We start from the raw sequence: 19,409 nt of genomic DNA, 5'->3' as shown, positions 1-19,409 counted from the left end.
AGTCCCATTTCTCACAACATTTTGGTTTCATATCATTTTCAATCAACACATCATAATATGGTCTTGAGCCTTTAGAAACAGAAAACAAGTGTTTGAAGCAGAGCGAAGTATTTGTGTGTCTGTTGCTATCCACATGAATATTATGCTTTTTAACTAATTCGTTTATTGTTGATTTATATCCAGCATAAGTAAGGAAATCAATGTGCAAATCATATTTTTCTTTGAAGCGTACATATGAAAAAACTTTACCATCATCATCAAAAAACTGTGCAAGACAATACACATCATGATTACTGAGCAGTCTGGATATAATACACCTTTTACCAATTTGAACACGATTATTATAACACAATGGCTCTGCAAGCAGTTCCGCTGAGTTTTTTGGTTCACATTTATAAAAGAAAATCTTATAACTTTCAAACACATTTGTCCAGAACTGGTTATATTTGGCAAAATTTAAGATAAACTCTGGACCATATTTATCAATAGCTGGCCATTGGGGGAAGTTACACAGCAAGAGGTACTTCCACTTGTGATTTGAATTTTCAGCTTTACGAATCCAGGAAAGCTTTAAAGATAAGGCAAACAATTTAACATCAGGAAGACCGATGCCACCATTTTTTACACTTTTATGAGCAGTTTTACGGCTAATTTTATCTGGTTTATTGTTCCAAACAAACTTATAACAAATATGTTGACATGTATTAAAAAATGTATCCGGTGGGTTTGGCAAAAGCAACCACAGATGAGTCAGTTTGGAAAGAATAACAGATTTCAGAATTGCTACTCTGCCTAGAGGCGTTAACTGGCGTTTTACCCATATCCTATACAAATATCTTATTTCTGCTAATCTCTCTGAATAGTTTATAGTTACACATTCTTTTAAATCATTAGTAAACCAAATCCCTAAAATTCGGAATCTTGTAGGATTCCAGTCCATACCTAAATGTTCCATATAACGCGTCTTAGAATTCTTTTTGCTCCCTAACCAAATGGCACTAGTTTTGCTTGAATTCAAATAGAGACCTGAGACACAGCCAAATTTATCAAGAGTTGTAACACAACATTCAAAAGATTTCCTATCCCCAGCAAGTAGAAATTCTGTATCATCAGCATATTGGGTCAGTTTATTCTCAACATCGTTAATTTTTATTCCTCGGATATCCGAATTTTCCCTTACCATTATAGCTAATATTTCTACACACATTACAAATAAATAAGGTGATATAGGGTCTCCTTGTCTGCAACCTCTCTTAACTTCAAACCAGTCAGAGACCTGACCATTCACAATCACACATGACTTAATATTTGTGTAAAATACACTAATCCATCTACACATATTTTCTTTGAACCCAAATGCCTTTAACACTTTAAACATGAAATCCCAATTTATTGAGTCAAAAGCCTTTTCGAAATCTATGTTCAGTAATAAACCAGGTAGATTATGTTTATCTAAGTAAGCTATGATATCATATATCAACCTCAAATTATCTCCAATGTATCTATTTCTAATAAACCCTGTTTGATCTTCATTTATAATGTTAGGTAATACTGGTTTCAAGCGGTTAGCAATACAAGATGACCCAATTTTATAAACTACATTTAAAAGAGAGATGGGTCTCCAATTTTTCAAATATTGTCTTGGCTTATCACCTTTGGGGATACACGTAATCACTCCTTCCTTTTGCACAGAAGACATTTCTCCTTTCCTGAAACTAGCATTAAGTGCCCTAACAACAAATATTCCTATTTTCTTCCAAAAGACTTTAAAAAATTCTGCACTAAAGCCATCTGTACCTGGACTCTTATTATTTTTCATATTTCTAATAACTTGTGCCGCTTCCTCCATTGTAATCATACCTTCTAAATCGCTTGCTTCTGACTCATTCAAACATGGAATATAATTCACTAAATTTTCAATTTCACAATGTTCCACCCCAACATTCACATATAAAGATCTATAAAAATTATGTACTTCATTTAAGATATCCTTTTGATTTGTTAGAACATTGTCGTATTGATCAATAATTTTGGCTATGTGTTTACTAACATAATGACGTTTTTCTAAATTACAAAAATATTTACTAACCTTCTCTCCCTCAGCTATCCATCTAGCTCTAGACCTTAATAATACCCCTTCCATCCGCTTCTCTCGAATATCTTGTAATTGTTTTTGTTTAATTTCTAGAACTTTAATATCTTCTTTATTTTTATTTTGATATTTATCTAAGTTACAGATGTCTCCTTCTAACTGTCTTTCTTCTTCTATCATTTTTTTCTTTTTCATTGAAGCATAAGAAATTGTTCTCGATCGTATTTTCATTAAAAGAAAGTCAAGAAAAATGTCATCAGGAACAGAGAACACCAGTTCATCATCCGGTGTGTCATCAGAATACATATTAATAGCATTTTCTTTTTTAACATTATTTATTTCCATATTTATTTCATCCACATATGTTTTATCCTTTAGAAGAGATGTATTTAATTTCCAAAACGTATTGCGCTTTACATTCTCGCTGAATTTAAGTTTCAACGAAATAGCTGAATGATCTGTTCTGTACCCATATTCTATGTCTGCATCATCTATCAAGGATACTACAGTGTCTGAGATCAAAAAGAAATCCAATCTAGCCTGTTGGAAAGGATTTGTTCTTCTCCAAGTGTAACGAGGGCAGTCTGGGTTTAATTCACGCCAGATGTCATTCAGATCTAAATTTTCTATCATGTTTTCAACGACTACTTTTGCTTTTGGATTATTTACATGTTTATAATTATGATAATCTATTGTTGGGTTAAGAACTAAATTGAAATCCCCAGCTATTATAACATTCTCTACATTATTTTCACTTATTTTTTGTTTTAAATTCACATAAAAATCAGGATCATCTTTATTTGGTCCATATACATTAACAAAGAGGAAATTAATTTTTTGTATCTCAACAAGTAGAATAATGAAATTCCCTGAACTATCAGTTATTGTCCGTTTCACTTTAAATTCGAAATTATTGTTAAACATTATTGCGACCCCTCTTGCATTCGACGTATAGCTTGAAAAATAGCAAGTATATCCCCATTCTGCTGAAACATATTTCTCCATCTTTTCTTCAAAATGCGTATCCTGTAAAAAATAAATAGAGTGCTTCTTATTTCTCAAGTAATGGAAAATATCACGTCTTTTGTGTGAACTATTCAGACCTTGACAATTAACTGATACAATGGATATATTACCATTCATGTTTGTCCATAAAGAAGTATGACAAATATATGCATCCAACCCAACGAAAGAAATTATCCAAATACACCATGCTTGGCAGTACAAACCCCAAAATACACATGGACATGTTTATACAGATAACATGAAAAGTCTTTGAAGTTGTGAAAATTATAGTTATATATATGGTCGAAAGACCCCAAAACATAGTACATATATCTATGAAAACAGTGACAATAATAATTTTTTTTTTTTAAAGCAAGCAAAATAAACTGGACTGTCGCTCGCGAGCGGAAGTGCAGTCCCTATGGCTCTTTTTGTCTTATAAATTATATACCGGGACTCTAAAATGATGTGTGTGTGTGTGTGTGTGTGTGCGCATGTGTGTGCGCGCGCGCGTGTGCGTGTGTGTGTGTGTGTGTGTGTGTGTGTGTGTGTGTGTGCGTGCGCGCGTGTGCGTGCGCGCGCACATGCGCGTCTGTGCTGGTGTATGTGGAGAGAGAGAGAGAGAGAGAGAGAGAGAGAGCGCAGAGCAAGGCAAGGAATAACAATTTCTCAGCAAAACACAAAAAAATCATTCATCTGCGTGCAGTACATGAGTAGCTGTCATCCGTCCCATGCGGTAATTTTAGACACAGAATGTGCACGTGTTTACTGGGAAAATACGACCATGCATTTTGTAACTGATGATCGGTCACCTCCCTCAACACTATATAACCACATCAGTACAATTTCACAACTTCTATTTTCAACAAATCAAACACTCACAATATGCACCGGTAAAACCCAACCCTCCCCCCCCCCCAAAAAAAAAAAAAAGCGAACAAACAATGTGAAACAAAAAACAAACAAACAACAGGAAAAAAACAACAGCATGAGAATTCAATCCCACAATCAATCATGGGACAATCAATCCACAATTGACGCTAACATCACTTTCGCTTCCTCACATCCCTTTCACCAACTCAAAACTATAATGTCATGGATTCAATGATAAAATAGAACCGAGTCCAGTTATATGAAACTAAAGGACTCACATAGATTAACAGTCAATGACTTAGACAATCAAAGTTAAGTCTACATAAAATAAAGCATATCCGACATAACAAAAAAGCAAATGGAAAAGTCATTTGTAGCAAAACACAAATAAATGCTTGTTCTTTAAGCAAGCGTGCTTCGTTCAACAGAGTACATTTCGACAGAAAAAAAAATCAGTTTTAGCAGCAGCTCACAAGCATATGTATTTTCCATCTGAAAGCACACTGAGCCAGGTACAATAAATGACTCACATTTTTTTTTCCACTCCATGTTTTGATATGAACCCATGTTGTGCAAGTGTTTTGGAACAAAAGTAAGTTATGTGTGCGCGTGTGTGCGGCATGTGCCCCTGCAACTGGCAGATCAGAATAATTTTTATCAACATTGTAATTTTTTACATAGACGCATTCAGTTTCACCAATCGATTAATACCAGAGAAAAAAGCATATATATATATATATATACACACACGCACGCACGCACACAAACACACCCACACCCACACCCACACACACACACATATATATATACACATATATTTATACACATACATATATAATGTACACACACACACACGCACACACATATCATATCAAACATCCAATCATTTGAATCAACTATACCTACAGCACCAATCCGTCATCATAACAGGGCAACAATAGAACACTCAGTTACATTATTTCACTCACTGGGTTTTCCAACCCCTCGGTTACTAAAACCAAAGGACTGATGGCGATGGACCAAAATTAATGTTCATCGGTATGCGTCACCAAACACAATCAGGACTAATATCATCCTTTGTCCCACATCCGTCGACTGACCATCATAAAAAAAAAAAAAAAAATAATAATAATAATAAAAAAAATAATAATAATAAAAAGTTAACCAGTTAAGTGATCTCTTATTCTCCACCTTAATTAAATCATATTAAAGTCAAATCATTCAAGAACACCGATTCGTTCATTCAAATCAAATAAACAAGTCACAGACTTACAGTAGGTAATACAGACTTAGAGTAGGTAATACAGGTGAGGCAATAGTATTATAAACAGAAACACGTATATCGAAAGGGTGCGGGAAAACCACAAATATAATAAATAAAAACAATACATTGCATATGATGTGATTCATCACAAATTACTAAAATATTTGTGCTTCCATACTTTCACACCATGAATGTGTGTGTGTGTGCGTGGGTGCGCGTACGCGCAGCAAAGTGAAAAAAAAGAAAGAAAACAAATAAATAAAACAAAGAACATATTTGGGCGGAAAAAATATGAAAGGACATCCACCAATCCCAAACACCCTCTATTCTTTAAAGAAAATAAATAAAGTGAATTATCGACAGTTTGGATGGAAAGATATCCGCCTGTTCTAGACGCCTTTTTTTTCCCTTTTTTTTTTTCTTCCTCCTCCTCCCTTCCTTTAAGCCAACAGTCAGATCATCACAATGAAAACACTCTTGTGTATTCCACGGCACGGGTAGAAAAGACAAAAACAAAACAAAAAACACAACTCGGCAACATTGCCTGAGGGGCGTCCCCAGACATATTACAAGTATACTAATAATCATCATACATAATTTCATAATCATAAGGTGTTAAGTATGAGATTAACCATTAATGAAATAGATGCATTACATGCACTGAAAAAAAATAAATAACTACCCCCCCCACACACACACACCTTCCCCCTCCCCCCCCCCCCAAAAAAAAAAAAAAAGAAAAAGAAAAAAAGCCACCACCACCTCACCATTTAACCGTCAAATATGCTTAAACCATAGCTTTTGTAAGTGTTTCATCCAGATTGGTATTGGCATCAATTTTGAATGTTTTTCCATTTTTTACTTTTACTATTATTTTTCCATTGGAAGACCAAGCAGAAAGCGTGGCTGAATGTTTGTTCGCTCTCATCAGTAAATTATAATTTACCTTTGTCAGGTCTTCCCCAATGGAAACCCCAGTTTGTTTAAGTTTTCTCCTGGATTCAAGAACCTCCCCCCTCTTCTGCCGGGAGAAAAAACGCACAAGAATGGGTCGTGGTCTCCCAGTTCCAGGTCGGCCAGAGCGGTGCGCTATTTCAACGTCTTCTGCCGTCACCTGCACACCTACTTGTTTGGAAAAAATGTCGGTGCATTTTTTGATGCAGTCCGTCACTGTCTCAACCTTCCCCTGCTGCTCCTCCTTCACCCCAAACACACGGAGATTCCACTGACGACCATGCTGCTCCATGTCGTTTTGCGCTAACCTTTGATTGTCAATCTCCTTCTGTTGTTGTTTCAGTTGACTGTGAAGGTTTAAGTTGTCTTCCTTGAGTGTCTTCATTTCTTTATTCAGTTTGTCGTTGTCTGTCTTAAGTTCAAACACTTCACCTTCTAATTTGTCAATTTGTTCAGTTAACTTAGTTGTTATTTTGTCCATGTCAATACGAATATGTTTAATGTCTTCCTGAGCAAGAGTTAACAGTTCTAATTTTTTGTTTATTTCTTCAAGTTTGTCGTGGAGGGCCATACTGGAATCTTTGTCAGAGTCACTCTCACCCTCTTGTTTTTGTTTTTTCTTTTCTTGCTTTGTCTTTTCTTGACTCGGGCTAGTGTCACTCACCGACGACGTGCTCGAAGGTTTTCTCTTTCCTCCGGTCTTCGCAAAGTATTTTGATACTGTAGAGCTCATGCTGTACTGCTGCCACTGACACCATTGCAGTTCAAAGGGTGGAAAAAAAAAAAAAAAAACACGAAAAAAGAAAACAAACGCACACACACACAAAAGTCCCGGAATCTACATAATAAATACACACAGTTGTTAAAGCACACAGGAAACAACACTGTACGCCCGCATGATGAAGACACTTATTTCAAAAACATCTCCACCCCGTGAAAATTCACCGGACTGGAGAGAACGAAAAGCACGTCTGCTCTCACCGGTGAGCGGAAGTATCTCTCCGGTTTCAGATATTTTGATGCTGTAGTTTTTTTGCTTTAAAAAAAAAACAAACCCAAATATGTGTGTGTTTTTTCTGTGGTTTGTTTTTGTTTGTTGTTGATGTTGTTTGGGTTTGGTTGTTGTTGTTGTTGTTTTTTTGGGGGGTAGGGTGAAGGGGCTCATTTTCTTCTGTATGGTTTGGGGGGGGGGCGTTGTTGGGTTGTTTTTTTCACATACGAAACTGTTTGATGCTATGATTTGTTAATAATTGTATACAATTTCAGAAATCAAGTTTCACATGAAATATCTTTCTTGGCCATTTTTACTGCAAACATGTCCATCATTTCTTTCCAAGCTTTTTTTTTCTTTTTTTTACTCTTCTTTCCAGTTCTTGCAAGCCCATATGATATGTATGTCTGCTGTGTGTGTTTCTCTCTCTCTCTCTCTCTCTCTCTAGCAACATGTCATCACCATTCTGCTGTGTGGCTGGCTTTATATTGATCTTGTCTGCATGAAAGCACAGGCATTCATGATCACGCAAACTGTGACAGGATGTGCTTCAGTTTGGAACACCAGTTACGCCCATGAGGAAGCACGTCTGTGGTGTCTGGTTTTTATTTGCATGCATGTGAGTCTGCACGCATAAGGTAAGGCCTACTGCAACAACTCTGTTAGATCTGTCGTACGTAAAGTTACAGCTGGTCATTTAGTTATCTTCAGTATCTCATTCTGCATATATGTATGTAAACGTGTTCATTGACATCAAAGTGTGTGATCATAAATCTACCAGTGGAAAAAAAAAAAAAAATCTTTTCTAAACAATTTATCGTAAGCATACATGTTGCAAAACTACACACACACACACACATACACATACTCATGCACAGTGCACACATGCACTCACACATATTCAGTCATAAGCTCACAGCATTCGAGATAAGCAGCATGTTGTACCAACAATGTAAACTTTCTATGGTCAACTGCAAAAGCACGAATTGCAAGCTAGGCATCAAAACTAGTTTTTGAGCAGAGCTGGCTGTGAGGTGAGATTTTTAATTTTATGCTCTGCCCCCATGTGGCTTTGAATACTTCTCAGTTCAACACTACTTTATAGCACTTCACTTGATTTCAGTTTCACAAATTTTCATATACAATATATAGAAGTGACACTCCACATACCGAAGATGTGTTAAGTCATCAAGTTCCCAATCCTGCAGCTAGATTTTGCTGGATTGATTAATCAATTCTAATCAATTAACCAGTCATTTCCTCAGCTAAGCTGGGTCTCTCCCACAAGCAAAAATAAAGGACTACTGACTGCACTTGTCTTAAGGCACTATGGAAACAGATGATCACTTTCACCAGAAACATTACAGTTACTTTGAGAGAAACCTGCTGCCACTAGTGACAGCAATAAGCAGGCAACCAGAACCATGCGCTAACTTCGTAACACAATGCTGAATAATTCAATTCCACAATCAGATCAGCCTGTCTGGCACACTGGTTTAAGGGGGGAGAAAGGGCTGGGCAAGGGGATGTTAAAAACAAGGTCAACAGCAGGCTCCAGAAAGGCTGATGAAGTTGAACCAGCCTGCCACTACCTGGCCATCAAGGTGCTGTGGTGCCCCATGCCCATCCATCATCCATGCCTGGCTACCTCCAGACTGCTAAAAAAAAACTAAAAAAAACCCACCAACCCTGTTTTCATGTCCATTATCTGAACCATGTTTGGGCAGAGACCATGTGGGTGGGTGGGTGGGTAGGATGGTGGGAAGGTCTGGTAATTCTATCGGCGGCCTCCCACTGAGGATCCCATTACTGACTCTGCCTCTTTCCTAGAGAGGTCTGATTCCATTGTGATTTCCATCAAAGGTACATAATTTTCTCTCAATGACTAAGATCCCCCTCCATGCTCCCTGCAGAATGCCTAGTGGCATCTCTTCCAAAACCAAATAAGTAAAACTAATGAATAAAAAGAATAAAGATGATACTGTGATAGTATATAAATACCAATAAATGTACAAAACAGAGTAGACATTTGCCATTCAAGCAACAGCACTATCCGCTCAGATTAATTTGTCCTGAACTATGTTCTAAACCAGAAAACTGACAACAACAACAACAACAACAACAAAAGAGGGTGGCTGCACAGCCACTGCCCATGCATGACAAGAACTTCTTGCTGGTTGAAAACTGACTGATCAATATTTTTCCAATGTACCCCACCCATCCCCAAGCCACTCCTCCAACCCCTCTCCCCTGGGGTGAAACAATGGAACAGAATGGGGCTAAATTACTGGTCTGGGGATGGGTGGGATTTGCTCTCAAACGTGGAGAGGGGGATCAGGGGGGTTGGGGGGGGTGGTGGTGGTGGTGGAGGCATCCTTTGACCAGACCTCTGTCTCCTGGTGCCCTGACACTACCAATCAGAGGAATGAGAAATCGCATGAATTGTGGAGTCAACAGTCCACCTACCCCTCCCCCAAACCCTCTCACCCCCCACCCCTCACCTGGTTCCTCTCTCTCTCTCTCTCTCTCTCTCTCTCTCTGCATGCCTGAGCACTCTTCAAATTCAAGTTCAAGAAGCAAATCCGGACTTCCACGTGACTGAATATCTGCTTCTTCCCTTGGATTCCTTCACCAAAAAGTAAGTTACAGATAATATCCAAGAAACACCCAGCATACTGAAAACCCTTCACATTTTAGTCTTTAGTGCATGCATGCATGTACACATGTATACGTATACATGCATGCACACACACACATATGTATATATATGCAGTTATGCATGCATGTACACACACATGCACACACACAACCATACACATGCGATAACCAGTTTTCAAAGGGCAGAATCTAAGGACAGAAGAAAATGTGAAGCACACAGGGTTGATGACTTCTGCTGTTCCCCTCTCAAGTACACCATCAAGTTCCAGACAGCCCTGGAATAAAGGGAGGCTGTATTCACCTGGTTTCATTGCTGTGCACAAGTCTTTTCCCTGGTGGCATAAATTGCCAACGGTTTTCCCTTTTGACCTCCCTTCGATTCCCCCACCCCCACCCCCCAACCCCCTTCCAACCCTCTCTCCAAGAGCAGGACACAGACACAGCCATGTTATTACTCGTCTCAGAATGGGGGGATTTGCCTTTCATTGGCCATTTGGGAGGAGGGGCGCGGGATGGGCATTAAGTTGATTGGACATTCCCAGCGCCTATAATTCTTACTCTGTCACCACTAATTTAGAAAAAAAATGTCTGATCTGAATGCAGTCCTGGCCCTCCCCTCCTCCCTTAAGCTAAGTCAATGTCTTCAAGAAACTGATAATCTCGGTCACATCAGCCAGTTTTTTTCAAACAGACACTGGACGAAATCAATACAAGACAAAGAAATGTGAGAAAAAATGTGTTCCTTTCAATTTTCTTTTTTTTTCTTTTTTTTTCTTTTCTTTAAATCAAGAATACACTTCTTTTTTTTTTTTTTAAAGACTGACTGTACCTTGGTAACTGTCAATAACATGACTGGAACTGCATCATATAAAACAGAAACCATCTTCTGTTGTGAAACGAAGGAACAGACAGGATAAAATTACTGGCTGAGGTATAGGATGGCCGGATGTGACATTTTATAATGGAAGCCTTGCCTGACTGGGCTTTCCTGACTGCAGTCAAGATGCTGTGTCACTTATAACTCACAGGTGAATAACTGTTTAAATAAAAAGAACTGCCAGCAAATAAGTCAAGACTGTCTGTCTCCCTCCCTCTCCCAAACTCTTCAAGAAACAAGACATCACAGATTCCCACAAATGAATCCCAAAATTCCCATTCCCAAAACTATATATATATTCTAATACAAACTGGAAACATCCATGAGAACAAATCCAAATTGCATCAGTGAATCAAAGAAAGTTTGTTGTTGTTGTTTTTTGGGTATTTTTTAAGAGTCCCCAGCAGTGTGAAACATAACATTTAGATTTTCATAAAGTCCAAAGGTGATGTTCCGTAAAGACATCAATAACTGGTGTATTCTCACCAGTAAACCAGAACAAAAAAATTGATGTGGCATTCAAACGCCCTCTTTACCATGCATGGCTGTCTGCTTCGTGTTGAGTATTTATGAACGCTCAACATTTCTCTTTCCTGACAATCTCTCTGAGAAGCTTCCCAATCTCAGTACAAGAATCAGGGCACGCGCAAACAGACTGGTGTCACTACAGGACTGGGGGAATGGAGGGACTGGCTTTCTAAAGGAAGCCATTGCTCCACAAGACCTCCACCACTCTTGATTCCCTGTCACCATCAATTGGAAGAACTTGTCTGAGGAACGGAACACGCATTCTCTCTCTCTCTCTCTCTCTCTCTCTCTCTCTCTCTCTCTCTCTCTCTCTCTCTCTCACTCACTCTCTCATGTGTGTATAAGTGTGTGTGTGCGTGTGTGTGTGTGTGTGCGTATGCATGTCACTGTGTCAGTGTGTGTGTGTGTGTGGGTGTGTTGGGTACACATGTGGGTGAGTACATGTCTCACTGTGTGTTTGTGAAAAGGTGACTCAACACTGTATAATTTTTAGACCATCACCATGAGTCATGGCACAGGTAAGAGACACTATGTACAGACCTATATATTCCAAGTTAACAAGAATTAATGAATTCTTTACACAGGTAACCAAAGAACAAAACAGCAATACTTATTTTCCGATAACACATACTCATAATTGAACTAGCCCATAGATATATATATATATATATATATATATATATATATATATATATATATATATATATATATATCTGAATTCCTGTCTAAGAAGAAAAACAAACCCACAATAACAAAGCACACCTGTATCTTTTATCACACCTGCTCCCCAGCTCACAAACCCTCCCACATATTGCGTAACCGCAAGCTGGCAAAATTTCCCCTTAACTCCCAGAGATAAGGAACAGGAATCCACCCTTTCTACTTTTCAGCAAACTCAGCACAGTTCATCCACATAGGATCAAGAATCATTACTGACCTCCCTTTCCTGCAGTCCCACAATTTAAGTGACCCCCAACGCCCCACTCCCTTCCTTTCTTCTAAATACATGGATGACCCCTTTTTTGTATGTTATGTGTGCATGCATGCGCACATGTGCATGTGTGTAGATGTGTGTGTGTGTGTGTGTGTGTGTATGCATGCATGGATGTGTATCTGTATGGGAGTGTGAGTAGGTGGGTGTCTATAAATGTGTGTGTGATGTGAGAGATTTCAAGCTCCACCCAGTCACCTTCAAGCCACTTCAACCCAACATCTCTCTCTCTCTCTCTCTCTCTCTCTCTCTCTCTCTCCTCATTCGCTCTGTCCCCTCTCCTCCTGTCTAAAGTCCAGTGTCACCACACTTCACTCAAAATCACTCAAACCAAACACAGTTAACACACACGAACGAACGAACACACACACACACACACACACACACACGCACACACACGCACAAACAAACACAAACACATACACATATAGACATGATTTATCATTATGATATCATAACACACACACTGAAATTTTCAATACTCACTTTCTGAGCAGCAGCCAACACTTTGTCCAAGAATCGGAGCCATTCAAAGACAAAGACAGGCCTCTTAGACTCAGGCACCCGCTTGAGGGCCTCTTCATTGAGCAAGAGGCTGTGAGCCAGCTCCATCATGGGTGGGTGCTAACGGGTCAGTGGACACCACTGACACCAATTTTTACAGCTCCCCACTGCCCTCTTCCTGTCACCTCTGGCAGCAGAAAGGCAATGATGTCAGTTTCTGCAACAGCAAAGAGCAAAGACTAAAATACTGTATGCTGAGACAGAACACGACAAAGAGGGGAAGAGCATGCTGCCTCAAATTCATCGGAACGACTATTGTACCCTACAACTACTACAGCAAATCATAGAGTTCTGCAAAAGAAAGTCTGTTTGCCCATGACTGTCTTCAAAAGTGACAAATAATTCTATAATGTGAGTGTTTATGCCATTAAAATTAAGCTGTATAGCAAAGATTTCCCTTTTTTTTTCCAATTAATCATATATACTTTGGGCAATTCTGTGTTCACAAGATTCATACACTCCTTATCATTATGTCTCTAGATTTTTTTTTTTTATACCAAATGCTAGGAGTAGGAGTCTGCTATAAAAATAATAAATGAATAAATAATAGATGTTAGAAATAGAAACCTTCCTCTGAAAGTGAAACCATTAACTGTGCCTTATTTTGTGTAACGCCTCTTTGCTACGTAGATCAAGTTTAGTTTTTAAAAATATGTGTGTTTTGTGTAACACCTCTTTGCTAGATCAAGTTTAGTTTTTTTTTAAATTATGTCCATAAACTGATAAAGCAACTTGAGTTATTTCTAGTTTCATTTTGATTTGCTTTGCAAAACATGATGGAAGCAAGCTGAAGACAAGTCAAAATTTGCAAATTCAGCACCCAGGCAGCAACTGTGGCATGAGGTGAGCATAAGGGTGACGCTGGATTCAAAACGCATACAAAATATTATTTTCAAGTATGCTTTTTCATACTTTTGTAAAGATCCCACTTCTATACCCCAGTTTCCTTTTACAAGAACTCCACTTTGCTTTACGCTTCACTAACCCTGTATAATATTATGTTTAACATAAGCCCACTTTACCAAGTGCTGTGTTTATCTTGCCCCTTAAAAAAGATTTTCTAACACATTCCAAAAATTGGTCAGAACAAACTATACCAATGTCTGACAATAGTAGTCGATCTAGCCTTCTAAAAATGACAACAACAAAAAACAACTTTGAAACAGAACAGGTATCACATTGTATACATTTTGTATGCATTAACTCTCTCCATACAAACGGCGAAAGAGACGATGTTAACAGCGTTTCACTCAAATTACCATCATCAAACTATTGCAAGCGGAAGGCTCTTATACTGAAGAAGTGAATGTTGACAAAGAATACCACAATTCTGATGACGGAAGCTAAAGGTTGGGTCATTCAGACACCCACTGGACATCCGAGGGGTCTGTGTAGAGGAGAAGAGAGGACTGGCCGTACAGAGTGAGTTAATAATACTGTGGGTAAGAAGGGAGGGGAGGAGATGGAAGGGTGCACAGTTTACATAGTTACATTATCAGTGGCACACACATTATGATGCACACATGAAAAAAGTGTGTGCTTGTTAAAGACCTGTTCATTCTTGCACTGCAGATCTCTCCAAAAAGACCTACATGTAGACTATCTACTTTATTTTGTCATCACTTCTACTACTGCTAGTGGTACAAGTTAAAGTTATCATTCACATCATTTTCTGAGCAGCTAATCCATTCATAAACACCATACAGCTTCACATTCCTCACAACAGGAAGCACTTGATCACAAAAAAATGACTGTCATCATACTGTGGGGATTCCTAGTCCTATTGACTAATTTAATGTCACTGACCAGGCCCAATAACTACTTTTAATACTGATGTCATAACTGACTGGTACTCAAAATCACACAGCTGTCAAATTTGGCTTGTGCTTGACACTTGTGACAGGTCCTACTGGTGATGGGTTTTCCCTTTTAGGCTAGTTTATTCTTCCTTGTTAATGGTATCTAATTCTGAAGTCATTAAACTTGTGACTAATAGTAAGTAATACAGTAAATAACAGCAACAGTAATATTAGTATTTAAGGAGATGAGAGACAGTAAAAAAAAATCATTGTTGCCTTCCCATAGTTTCAGTTTTATATCAATGCAGAATATTTATAATAAAAGTCCATTTGATATCAGATATCAAGTCATACCAGGAAAGAACAAAATACTTTTGATTTATACAATTCTCCTTCCCTGCCTCATTTCAATTTTCAATGACTGTGTGAGTTTGTCCAGCCTTTGGATGCAACACACACACACACACACACACACACACACACACACACCATAATGATGATCATGCACAATATATATTTTTTCAAAGATCAATATGTATATGTGTCATACTAGCAAAACTGGATTGTAACAAATTAAAAAAAAAGCAATAAAATTATAAACAGCATGTGTGTGTGTGTGTGTGTGTGTGTGTGTGTGTGTATGTGCATGCATGTGTGTGTGTATGTGTGTGTATGTCTGTCTTTCTCTCTCTCTCTCTCTCTCTCTCTCTCTATATATATATATATATATATATATATATATATACATCTTTCTCTCTCTGTCTCTCTGTTAGTGTTATCAATGCCAGAAGATGTGGAAAAAAGTGGAAGAAGTTTGGGTGGAGGGGTTCACCACCACAGGCTAATCAGATGTAGCCCAGCTGACCTTAATTAACACACTGGAACAAGTTTACACCATGGCTGACTCTCAGTGAGTCAATCTCATGCAGTAGAGAGAGAGCTCTATGTGGACCATGATGATGATCTCTACTAATCCAGCATTGGTTTCTTTTACTCTATAATGACTGAATGCTAGACGTACGACAGCATTCCAGACACAACAGAATTCACACAAGTGGGGTGCATGCATGTTACTGATACCCTGAGACTGTGGTGGTGAGAGAGGGGCTGGCAGGCATGTAACTGACACCCTGCAGCAACTGTGGTGAGAGAGAATCTGGCTGTTGGGTGGATGGATGGGTTGCTTGGTTGGTTGTTTGGCATGCCTGCCTTGCTGCCTGCTGATTCTTGTGTTGTGCTTCCAGTTCCAGTGCCAAAGCACAGGCATCTGATGTTGTACTAATGAAAGTCTGTTTACACTGTACACAGCACTAAAATAACAGTATAATACTATAAAGTAATAAACACACTGTCACTGAAATAAAAACAACAATAATGTGAATCACAAGAAGAAGAATGTTTTTATTTCAAGAAAATAAAAAAGTGATAAATTTATAAATGACAAGATCCTAGTCTTAGTATGACTACAGAAATGACTACGGAGAGAAAAATCATACAAACGTAGATTTCTGTGTATATTTTATCATCTAGAACTCCAAATTTTTTTTTCATATCGCATACAGAAAATTTTCCAAGACTGATAAGATCTAGATAATATAATGTGCATACTTGGTCTTGAAACAATTCATCTTCCATCTGCAGATCAGAGAAATGATTTGTCTCTTATGAAAATCATTTTGGTAATGTTTTCCCATGAAACCATACATGATACATTTTCTGTATATTTTTATGAAACTCCAACTTACCGGTGTGTTTTTCTTCAAGCTGTGTGTGTGTGTGTGTGTGTGTGTGTGTGTGTGTGTGTGTGTGTGTGTGTGTGTGTGTGTGTGTGTGTGTGTGAGAGAGTGAGAAAAGGAGAGAGAGCGTGAGAAACAATTACAAATACAATACCACGAATTGTGTATACAGTGTGCAAATTATGTGTCATTAATCTACATATCTGAACACATCTCATCTCCACCATGAAATCATGTAATAAAGTACACATACCATGAATTATACTATGAAAGTACACATTTTCATGTCTTTTAATATGAAGCAGAGGTATCAATCCAAACAAGGCAGATTATTCTTCCTCTCACTAAGACTGACCCCGTTCTCTCCATCTTGTACCCTCTTCCTATTCCTTCACTGCTTTTCTCATCTCCCACTCAGCAAGCAAGCCCACAAGTGTCTTTTTTTACAAGCCTGTTACACAAGTTTCCCAGTCCACACAGCTTCCCCCTTCGCCCAACTCCTCTACTGTAGTTCTAGCTCTGTTTCTTCATCCCTGCCACTGCCACGCAAACACATTCCTTCTCTGCAACTTCCTCTCCAGTCACATCTCTTCCACTCTGTGTCTGTCTGTCTGTCTGTCTGTCTGTCTGTCTGTCTGTCTCTCTCTCTCTCTCTCTCTGTCTGTCTCTCTCTGTCCCTCTGTGTCTGTCTCTCTCAGATTCTTCCTTAAATCTTTCCATCTGTCATCTAAGAGAGAGCAAGTATGTATGTATGTATGTGTATATATATATATATATACAATACATGAAATATATCAAATTGTAAATGTAATGCTTGTGTGTGCATATGTCTGGTTTCCTTACGTTAAATCTATATGTTATTCACTTATAAATAGTAAATACGTAAAAGTTTTCTCCAGTAAATGATTTGCATTGTCCACTGACAGTACAACTACAAATCTGTGTGAATAAGTAAAAACTATTACTATTAGTATTACTATTATCAGTTTACTATATTAACTAAGTGGAGTGATTGCCTCGAGGTAACACGTCCACTTAGGAAGAAAGAGAATCTGAGCGCGCTGGTTGAAATCACTGTTCAGCCGCCGATATTTTCTCCCCCTCCACTAGACCTTGAGTGGTGGTCTGAATGCTAGTCATTCGGATCAGACGATAAACCGAGGTCCCGTGTGCAGCATGCACTTAGCACATGTAAAAGAACCCACTGGCAATAAAACAGTTGCTCCTGGCATATTCTGTAGAAAAATCCACTTCAATAGGAAAAACAAATAAAACTACACGCAGGAAAAAATACAACAAAAATGGGTGGCACTGTAGTGTAACGACACGCTCTCCGTGGGGAGAGCAGCCCGAATTTCACACAGAGAAATCTGTTGTGATAAAAAGAGAAATACAAATACAAATTAGTACTGTAACTTTTTTTTTATGTTAATCACTTCATGTTTTAGTTTTACACAAACCTATCAAAAGCACTCCAGGCTTGATCACTGTGTTCATGAAGATCAGGCATCTGCCTTTTTTTCTACTGATGTGGTTTAGTGTATATATTCACTATAATGGATTTGCTTTCACACCTCCTTGAAACTGAAACTGAAATCATCTTTTGGAGTTTAATGAGGACAAAAGCATTCAAAGTGCCTTCAGGACCCTCTTACAGTCTTTGTCTAATCTGTTAGGTAAGTACAAATCACATGACATATGGCTTGACTCCCCCCTCTGCCAGAGGCAAAAGCGGATCTTTGGCAACATCAACCTATGGCATCAACTTTTGGCAACAGTCAACATCTGGATCCATATACCACTTCTGGATTCTTTGGGTGTGTTTCACCTTCCTGAAATAGTTTCCCCAGAAAAAATTAAAAAACCCGATGAATAGATTTTTCAAACGTACTGAAAAAGACTACATACTAACGAATAACACTGTCAGATTTCTTTCTCCATGCTGTCAAACTGAAGTAAAAGTAAAAACCATCCCACTTCCCACCCACGTAACGTCAAGTGCCGTGACTAAGAGGTCGGCTAACATACACGGCAGTGTGAAACAATGTAAGACGTAAACTGCTCTCAGTCGCACCTAAATTAATGGATCTTGACAAACGCTGACAATAAATGATTCACTGAAATGTAATCTCGACTCGACTGAAACATCATTTCATCTATATCGTATGTACATCATTACATGTGCAATGCACCATCAACTACGTACTGATAATCAACACGGACCCCTTTGAATATCATAAACATGACACACGTTTATCAAAGGTATCAAGGTCTGATCCTTACAGTAAGTGTCAAAATGATCAGCGCTGTCTCCCATTCATATCCAGAAGAACTGGCTTCTGACTGAGACAGTTGACACTGAGATTGTGACTGCGACTGGGGGGCTGAGACTGGTTTGACGAGGGAGGGTCAAGCAAAGCGACCCCGGCATTCAGTTCCAGCAGAGATCAAAACATTTCACTCACCTTCAGATGTCCCGTTGATTCATTCTGCTTGGCAAATAAATCCAAAATATAGAACGCACGAATGATTTTTTTTTTTCACTTGAAGCAGAAACACAGACTCACAGAACCTGCCTCTGAGGAGGCAGAAGCAGACTGCTCGATCGTTGATGCCTATAATGGCGAAGTGCGCATGCTTCTGGTTGTAGGATATGACGTCATGTATATCTCACCATTCACGCTGGCTTTGTGGTTACAAGCCTCGCTCAGCCATAGGCGCAGGAGTTAAGTAGTTTCTGCAGTTGTCTAAACGAAGGGGGCGTGTACCTACCGTTCTTCTTCCTCTTCCACGTGATCTAACACTTTTTGAATTACAACACATATACAACACTGATATATACCATTGATTCATGTGTAGTTCTGTCAATGTTTGTTTTGGTTTTGGTTGGATACTAAGGCGAAAGCATTTTAGGAACAAAAACACCCACGAACCGAGGGAAAAAAAAAAGCATTGCTGTCTCTCGATTGGTGAAAGGATGAAGAAGCATACAAAACAGACTCGTAACATGATAACAATACACACCTCAAGTCAGTGCCAGACCGACTAGGATTACAGAACTAAATTTTTTTTTAATT

At 38.6% G+C, this 19,409-nt stretch overlaps 1 protein-coding gene across 2 annotated transcripts in view; it reads right to left on the bottom strand.

Annotated features, from left to right (window-relative positions):
* Window positions 1-18,950, bottom strand: part of LOC143295699 (HEAT repeat-containing protein 5B-like) — a 189,783-nt gene extending 170,833 nt beyond the window's left edge. For both annotated transcript variants that reach the window (XM_076607319.1, XM_076607320.1), the window contains exons 1-2: window positions 18,798-18,950; window positions 12,720-12,954 (exon numbers count right to left, since the gene is read on the bottom strand). In XM_076607319.1, the coding sequence (XP_076463434.1) occupies window positions 12,720-12,848 (129 nt within the window). In that variant the 5' untranslated portion in view covers window positions 12,849-12,954; window positions 18,798-18,950. The remainder of the gene's footprint in view (window positions 1-12,719; window positions 12,955-18,797) is intronic.
* Window positions 18,951-19,409: the final 459 nt, after the last annotated feature.

This window comes from Babylonia areolata, chromosome 21 (assembly GCF_041734735.1).
Source record: "Babylonia areolata isolate BAREFJ2019XMU chromosome 21, ASM4173473v1, whole genome shotgun sequence".
Classification (NCBI taxonomy): domain Eukaryota; kingdom Metazoa; phylum Mollusca; class Gastropoda; order Neogastropoda; family Buccinidae; genus Babylonia; species Babylonia areolata.
This window is presented reverse-complemented; position numbering and strand designations above follow the sequence as displayed.